This window comes from Natator depressus, chromosome 1 (assembly GCF_965152275.1).
Source record: "Natator depressus isolate rNatDep1 chromosome 1, rNatDep2.hap1, whole genome shotgun sequence".
NCBI lineage: Eukaryota > Metazoa > Chordata > Testudines > Cheloniidae > Natator > Natator depressus.
In genome coordinates this window covers 206,136,428-206,145,028 of record NC_134234.1, presented here as the reverse complement: position 1 = coordinate 206,145,028, position 8,601 = coordinate 206,136,428, and the positions used below count along the sequence as shown (strand labels likewise).

General features: G+C 43.8%; 1 protein-coding gene across 1 annotated transcript in view; it reads left to right on the top strand.

Moving 5' to 3' along the window:
• Positions 1–263: 263 nt before the first annotated feature.
• MAN1A2 (mannosidase alpha class 1A member 2) overlaps positions 264–8,601 on the top strand; it is a 307,541-nt gene continuing 299,203 nt past the window's right edge. Inside the window, exon 1 of the mRNA XM_074975205.1 lies at positions 264–748. Within this exon, the coding sequence (XP_074831306.1) occupies positions 441–748 (308 nt within the window). The 5' untranslated portion in view covers positions 264–440. The remainder of the gene's footprint in view (positions 749–8,601) is intronic.

Here is an 8,601-nt window from a genome sequence, read left to right as displayed (position 1 = left end):
CCGCCCGCCGGCGACTTTCCTGCCGCTGCGGGGCTCCCGGCGCCCAGTAGTTGCCGCCGCGGAGCGGCCCGAGAGCAGCCCCCGGAATCCGCCTGTCCGCGGCCCCGCGAGCCCGGCATGTGGCCCCGCGGGTGCGGGGGGCGCCGGCGCAGCCCGGCTTCTGGTCGCTGAGCCGGTCGCTGAGCCAGTCGCTGCAGGGCCGGGCCGGGCCGGGCCGGGCCGGGGTGGCTGCGCGGTGACCGAGCGGCCCGGGGCGAGGAGCAAGGAGACGGCGCTGCTGAGCCGGCTGTGAGGAAGCCAAGGGCGGACGCCCCGGCGGTTGGATCGGCGCACGGCTCGGTGAGGGCTGAAGAGCTCCGGTTTGCTGCTCTCCGGCTGCCCCGGTCCTGGCTGGCGGATATGAGATGATATAAACTCTCCGGTCTGCTGTCAGAGGGACAATGACCACCCCCGCTTTGCTGCCCCTGTCTGGGCGTAGAATCCCCCCCCTGAACCTTGGGGCCTCCTCCTTCCCGCACCACAGGGCTACCTTGAGACTGTCCGAAAAATTTATCCTCCTCCTCATTCTTAGTGCCTTCATCACCCTCTGTTTTGGGGCATTCTTCTTCCTCCCGGATTCTTCTAAACACAAACGCTTTGATCTGGGTTTAGAGGATGTGTTAATTCCTCACGTGGATACCAGCAAGGGGGGCAAAAACCTTGGAGGCTACTTGATCCATGGGCAAGGACACGATGAGCACAGGCACAGGTATAATGTATACACATGGTTTTGTTTTTCACGTAAGAAAACAATGCCTGATCTTGCTGTCATTTGAGTGACTGTAAGTGGGAATAGGATTGGGTCCAAAGGAAATCTAGTAGAGACTGCAGGCCTACTGGGTAATGTAGTTTTCCATTTGCCGTTTCCAGGAAAATGTGGCTTTACCTAGATGGCATAATTTTCTTCTGACAAATGTAAAAGTCACGATTGCTTAATCGTGGCTGAAAGGGATGCTGTCATCTAAGGGGCATAGTGACTTTTGGACGGGCCCACAAGTGGAGAGTCACCTCAGATATCCTTGCTCTCATGAACAGGAAATAGCCATAGTATTTATTCTCTGTATATTTCCCAAATGTCTTTCTGCTTCTGAGTTCTCTGTGCCTTTCCCCTTACCCTTCTTCCCCAAGCTGCTACGTGTGATGCTGTCTGGGGTCCCTTAGCTCCTGGGCCCTTGTCCACCATGATTCTGTCTCCTTCAGGCTCTCAACTCTTGGCCCTAATTTGTGCTGCTGTTTTGGACAGGTGACAGTAAGCCGGGTAGTTGCTTTTTCTCCCTGTTTTAGCTTCCTAACTGTCTCAGCAGAGCAAGAGGTGTAGCATGAGAGAGAACCTGCGCCTATGAGAACAAACTGAAGTGGCAGTGATTGGGGTTTTTCTATTAATGGTCACTAGTGGAGGGATACCATAGTTAAGTACTAGAACTGAACTATTAGCCCTGACTGGTCTAGGTGGACTTGGGCTCTCTGCAGTATCAGGTCTCTTTATGTGATATAGAGTTGGGTTAATTCAAGCTAGGTCTCAGACTTGGATTTTGTAGAAAAATTTGGATTTTGTAGCTTTACAAATCATCACACTTTTTTCTTTTGAAAATTTCAGATGAGTTTTTGAGTACACTTATAAAATTCTAATAATAATAATAATCCTAAAAAATAGTAACAGTAACAGAATTAAAAAAAATATTCATTAGCTGAGTGTTTCTTCGGGAGCGGTGTGAAATAGGTTCCCCCTTCTGCCTACAGTAAGAGTTCTTTAAAGGTGATTTGAGCCAACTTTTAAAAAACGGGCTTGACTGTTTTTGTTACTGTATGGTATATAAAGGCAACCTGAATATTGGGGTATTTCCCACCCTGGTTTGTGCCGTATATTAAAAATATCAACATGTTAAGCGTGATTATTCTCTGCTAGTCATGGAGAACCTGTTAGACATCTTGCAGCTCATTTATTATGAGCTCTGATGTCTTAATTTAAAGGGCACAGGTGCTGAATATTTAACAAAGAATTAATTTCTCGAAAATGTTAATTAGCCACTACATTTAAATGCTACACAAAACAGTTCTAGGCATTGACTAATAAAACCTCATAATTACATATGTAAGGTGGTTTTACAGGTTGCTGAACCCCTTATGGCAACTAATCATGAACAAAAGCCTGTGTCCCTCTGCTTTGGCTACAGTAGGCTTCAATGGTCTGGGTTATTAGCTGCTTACTGGTGGTGCCTCCAGGGAGTCGGGAACCCTACCATACCTGTCTTTGTGGTTTCAGCTGTTCCTGTCTCCTTTCTTACCCATATGACTTGCCTGATACCTTGTAGTATACTCTTTTAACATGTCTGTAATGGCTGAATCAGTGTACATTTTATTTATAAGGGAAGTACAAAGGAAACATGTAAAGGGAAGGAGAAGATGGATTTGGAATGGGTATATCAGTAATATCATACAATACACAAGTAACACAGCCTCAGGGTGGATTTCCCTGGATTCACGAGTCCAGTTTATCCCACGCTAATGGGCTTTGTAATGTGGAAGTACCCAAACACCTTGAGTCGTTGCAGGTCTGAAGCTGTTTGAGTGTGATGAGGTGTTGAGGGTGCTCATTTGCTTGGGGGACTAACCTCTGCATCAGCAAAAGGTGGTGTTTTCAGTGGAAAAAGTTCCAACAGGGTAGGCGGCCTTCTCGGTGTTTCCAAGACCAGTTGCTCTCTCCCAGAGTAGTTCAGCTAACCCCTTTCTGGGCAAAATAGGCAAACCCCAGGCAGGGAGAAAACTGCCAGGAAATCACCTGAACTCCCCTCAGGCAGGGCTGTCCTTCTCTCATCCCCCATCCAGTTGGCTGCCATCCCACAAAGTTCACCTTATCACAGTGCTCAACACCCTTGTCAAGGTGAGCACACTCCATCTCATCACATCCCCATCTCTCAACTACCTGGCAACAAGCTTGGGTCCCTTTTTTTGTCAGACCCATTAACCCAAGTTACACTTACCTTGTGCTGTTTTGCGTCTCGTGATTCTGTTGTTTCCCAGGCACAACGATCTTCTAGGACAAACATGACTTGCATTTCTAAAGTAGACAAGCCAAATGAAAAGCTCCTGTCACATATTTTTGAATTGCATGATGCCTTCTAGCGGCTGGCCTATAGAAAGAAAAAGAAACTTGCTAGTGCTAAAAACTAGTAGATTTTTGGCATAGCTTTTGGAGCTAGCTGACCAGGTTATAGTTCCAGTTCCGTTTCCCTGTGATCTATCTGAAGACATGTAATCAGTAGTGATATCACAAAGGAAATTATTATGGTTGTGCCAACTTTGGCATTATTTGTGGGGTACCTGTAGATAGACGTAACTTTTCTATTATGTTCAAAGTAGACTTCAGTCAGTCTACACAGGCACTGTCTACACTAGGGAAACTTGGCATGCTAACCTTTGTGTGTGCCTAAACTTTCGCTCTACTCACACAAATGCTTCTAGTGATGCACATGCTTTACAACCTCTTTTTGGATTACATTTGATGTGACATACCAGCATGGACAGGGATCACAAAACTCTGTCATAAGTGATACTTACGTATGACTGGGTTGCTGAAGGGACAGAATGTCCTGCATCAGCTGTTATTGCCTCAGTGTGTGTTAGAAACTTGCCCCATCCATGGTGAGTCGGAGAGAATCCTCGGGTGTCACCTGTACCCTGCTGGAGGTGCTTTCGGTTAGCACCGAAGTGCCATGTAGAAAAGGAGAGGATGGGCTCTGTAACGGGCAGAGAAACAGATCGAATAGCTGGGCTCTGAGACACCGGATACAATGAGAATTTTCAGGATCTGCTTTCAAGAACCCTGGATCTTCAGTCGGTGGCCAAGCTGATTTTGGCTGAAGGAGGAAAAAGGATGAAAGGTCCTCTATGTCTGGTATGTAGCTTATAAAATGTAATGACAGATTGATTTTGGAGGCTTGGTGGCTGAGGGAAGAATATTTTGTAAGAGCGCTGGTGTACATTCACAAAAGGTGGAAGCTACTCATCTTGGATATGTAATGCAGTTCTCTATATATGTAATGGAGTTACCTGTTAATCTTTTCTCTCCAGTATCTGAATAACTCACTCAGTAAGTCCTCCAATCAAATTTTGGGACAGTGCAGATTTCTTTCCACCCAGATGGAAACTTGCACAGCCTTTCCATTCAGAGGCAGTCCTTCAATATCAGAGGTGCAAATGATCCTCATTGGTCTTCATGCTTTCTGAGATTGCTTTTCTTTTCCTGGATGGGCCCATAAACAAAGATGTTCTTGAAGGTTGTTTGTTAGTTTAGTTAGAGCTGCAATCTCCTGGGACCCCTATCTTTATTTCATTAAATAGTTAAAATAGCATCCCCTGCTCACCTGTAATTTTATCAGTGTTTTTGTGAATTATTTCTCTCTGGTCCAGGAAAAGTGTCTTACAAGAATGCATTTAGAATCTGAAGCAGATCTGTGATTGTACTTTTAGTTTCATTCTTTGGTATTTCAGGAAATGGATGGGCTGTTGCTATGGTTATTAACACTTTTTAATTTCTTGTTCTTCATTTCAGTGCTACTCAGACAGGATGGGTGTCCCAGAGTAGTCATTGGGGCAAGTGAACTGGATTCACAATTTTGGAAAAGTGCATAAATCTCTAGTCTAGGAAAAGGGGAAGCAGAAAAGACTGTTACTGGACGTGTACAGAGACATGAATAGAGACCCTGAACACATATACAGTTTGAAAAATGTGTGTGTGTGGGGGGGGAAGCTTGCTTTTTAAGAGACAGGACAGGTTCAAAAATCACCTGGGACTTCTGGAATGAGAGTCATGCACATGAATGGCAGATAGACTATTCCAAATGGAAATCTTTAATGCATACCTGAGGACTTGGGGAAGAGCGACAGCTGTGTAAACTCAGCAACAAGCTGATTCCCCCCCCGCCCCAATACCACAGTTTACAAGTACCGTACTTACTCGTTCATAAGCTGAATTTTTTTTTTTTAAGGAAAAAAGGTCAGCATCAGAGAAGGGGGTTGGCTTATGAACGGGTATAGAGAGGGAGAGGTGGGACACAGCCCTTCCCCCCTCCAAGAGGGGGAGAAAGGAGAGGCAGCACAGCCAGCAGAGCCAGAAGGGAAGAGGCAGGGCCAGAGTCTCTCCGCTTCTGGCCACGCTGCTCTCCCCACAACCTCCGAAGCAGCTGCAGCTTTGGAGATGGCAGGCTGCAGCCGTGCCACTCGGCCCCGCCCACCAGAACAGGCTGCGGCCGCACTGCTGGAGCACGCTGCGGCCATGCCGCCTGGCCCAGTCTGCTGGAACATGCTGCGGCCGCGCTGCCCGGTCTGGCCCCTGGGAGCAGGCTGCGGTCACGCTGCCCAGCCTGCTGGAGCAGCTCCGGCCAGGCCAGAGACATCCTCCCTTGGACTTCCCCAGATAAGGTGGGAAGGGATGGGGAGAGTGTGGGGGTCCCGGGATAGGGGTGGGGTCACGTGGGGGGTGGTCACAGGGGTTACTCCCCACCAGTTGCTGTCATGGCCTGTCACAGTAAGCAGCTGGCGTGCCAGGACACTTCGTTTACTTAGGTTTACCTCCGTGCCTGCGGACGCTCAAGGTATTCAAACATCTCGGCTCGCCAATGGCTTATCCTGATGGCCCAGGAGCCAACGTTTGCTCACCCCTGAATTATAGGGTTGACTTATGAATGGGTCATAAAAATTTTCCATTTTTACTTACCTATCTTGGGGGGGGGGGGGGGATCGGCTTATAAACGAACCAGCTTATGATCGACTATATACGGTAGCTATTTATTGGGCTGCTCCTTACCACGTCCTTCAGAGCCATTATAAAGTCACTTCACTCCTTTACAAGATTGATATCAATTTTCCTTTCCACAAAATGAGGCATTTTACTAACTCTTTCATTAATATTCATTAATATGTCTATTGCCACCTAATATAAATGAATTAACTTGTTTTGATATTGTAGTTGTCCTGTGACTTCTTGTGTTAATTAAATGTCTTGAAGGCCTCTCTAATTTGAACATCAGTCATATTCTTATTAAATACATCAAATGATTTCTTTAAATGCTCCCTCACCAAACTCTTTGCAGTTCGAAAACTTGTCTCTTTCACCAGCAGAGATTGGTCCAGTAAAAGATATGTTTACCCACCTTGTCTTTCAAAATGACTAAGTCATTACTACAGCAGGAAATATATAAATGTATGTAGATAAGAGTAAAATCCCAGCAGCTCAACATCTCAAAGCCATTTAAGAGCAGCAGCTGGCCTATCACTATGTCAACAGTGCAGTCTTTCAGAAACACATTCATATGACAGATTGAGAGTGGGATAATTATTAAAAACAAATGTATTACAAAAGGACAAACCCAGCACCAGCAGGGCTTTAAAATTGCAAGTATTGTAATGGCTCGTCTACATGGTGCAGCAATGTGTACTACAGGGAAGTGATTTTTAAAGCTCACTAATGTGTGATAGTGTTAGTGCCTGGGAGGTTGGGGAGTGGGGTGGGATGAGAATGTGCTACACAACTCTCCTCCGGGCCTGATCCCCAAAAGATGTGAGTCTGTTACAGTCCTTAGCAGCACAGCCTGGCTCTCTAGCTGAATCTGTAGAACCATGCTTTCAGCTATGTAGTCCCTAGTTCACTTCCAGTTCACAGAAGTCAGCGTCCTTGTCATGTGTCATGCAAAATGTGTCAGGCTAATACTATAAATGCTTCATTAGTCACTGAACAGTTATGGGTTAACAGCCATCTTCATTTTTTATTATCCTGAAAAGACACTTCTCCATCTTCTTGCTCACTGTATAGCTATTTGTATTACATTAGCACCTACAGGCTTCATTGTGCTAGGCACTGTATTAACAAAGTAAAAATGTTTTTGGTTATCAAAAACTTCCAATCTTTGTTTTAGTTGGTCTAGTAAAAGATAATAGCTTATCCATCTTGTGTCTCTAATCTTTGTTTTGTCCTTTTATCTCTTGTCTAAAACTAAGAAATGGGTAGGGTGATACAATCTGTTCATTACAGTGTCTCAGAATCTGCCTCTCCATGTTTGTATAGTCAGAAAATGATTTAATTAGCCATGATAAAAGTGGGAAGGCAGGATCACCTGGGAACACAATGGTCTTTCTGGTGTTCAGCTTTTAAAATTTGACTAATTTTTCTACTTAAATCAATAGATGGATTATTTGTACTGAGTTGTTACTTTAATCTGTCAGACTTGGTATAACTGTGAATTGAGCTAATTAAGTTAACTAAATACACCCAAACGACTAAAGGTAATGACACCTAGAAAGACAAAGGGAAATCAGGATAAAATAGACACATGATTAGAAATGTCCTTTATGTTTACAGTTCTGTTCAGATTCCTAAATTTGAAATGTAATTGCTTATGTTCAGAAATTGGTCAGAATGGCCTTCACCTTGCTTGCTTGCATGCATGATTTTATAAAAGATATATTGCATATATCTGAGAAACAGGAACCCTTAGTTCATTTTTGATTTCCTAGGCTGATATTGTTTGTGTGAATGTGAAAATGCGTTGCCAAGGTTTATGATTTCACTGTCAAGAGATTGAGTATGCCTTTAAAAAAAAAAAAAAAAAAAAAAAAGGTGTGGGGGGGTAAAAACTCTTTGGAATTTTTGAGAAGGCAATTAGGTTCCTATATTTACTGTAATTTTTCTATTAATTCATAGTGTTTGTTTTTCTTTTTAAGGCTAGAAGGGATCATTAGATCAGTGCTTCTCAAACTATCTGGTGTGGCGGACCGGCAATTTTTCCCCCCCCGATGTGCCAGGGACCGGTACCATATTATTATCGTTTTCGCATAGGCACGTAGCACATCAGATCAGAAAAACTAACATTCTTCACTGTATTAATTGGAATTGGAGCGTGGTGAACATGCGGAGATGTTCCCATTTATATACATTGAAGACTGACTGAAAGGCTGTGCGTCTGTGCGGATAGTATAAAATGACTATTATTCGTTTACGATCCAAGAAAATATTATGTGAACATTCGTAGTAATTTATATCGGAAACAATATAATGAATAAAATAAAAGTTGGCAGACATTTCTTATTTTGTTTATTTTGTAAACAAATACAATATTGCAATACAAATAAAAAATATTAAAAAAATCAAACCAGCAAAGTCTGCTAACAAAGATGATATAAAAAAATTTATGACCACAATAATAGGCATGTTAAAACCTTAACCTTTACTAATGTGAAAGTGAGCCTGCTTCTTCTTTGTCAGTTTATCTAGTTGTGGTTCAATTGAAGACAGTGCTACACGCAATGGAGAATTACTATCCATACTATTCCTGTACTTTGTCTTAATGACACTCATAGTTGAGAAGCCAGTCTCGCAGAGGTATGTTGAAGGAAATGGGAGAAGAGTTTTTAGAGCAATTTCAGTAAGCTCAGGATATTCTGCTTTCACTTTTATCCAAAAGGAAGCAAGTGATGTAGTTTCAAAACTCCATCTTCAATCTTTCGTCAGCAGCCAGCTCCAGCAATTTATCCTCCATAGTGACAGTTAAGTCATCTTTCAAGGGA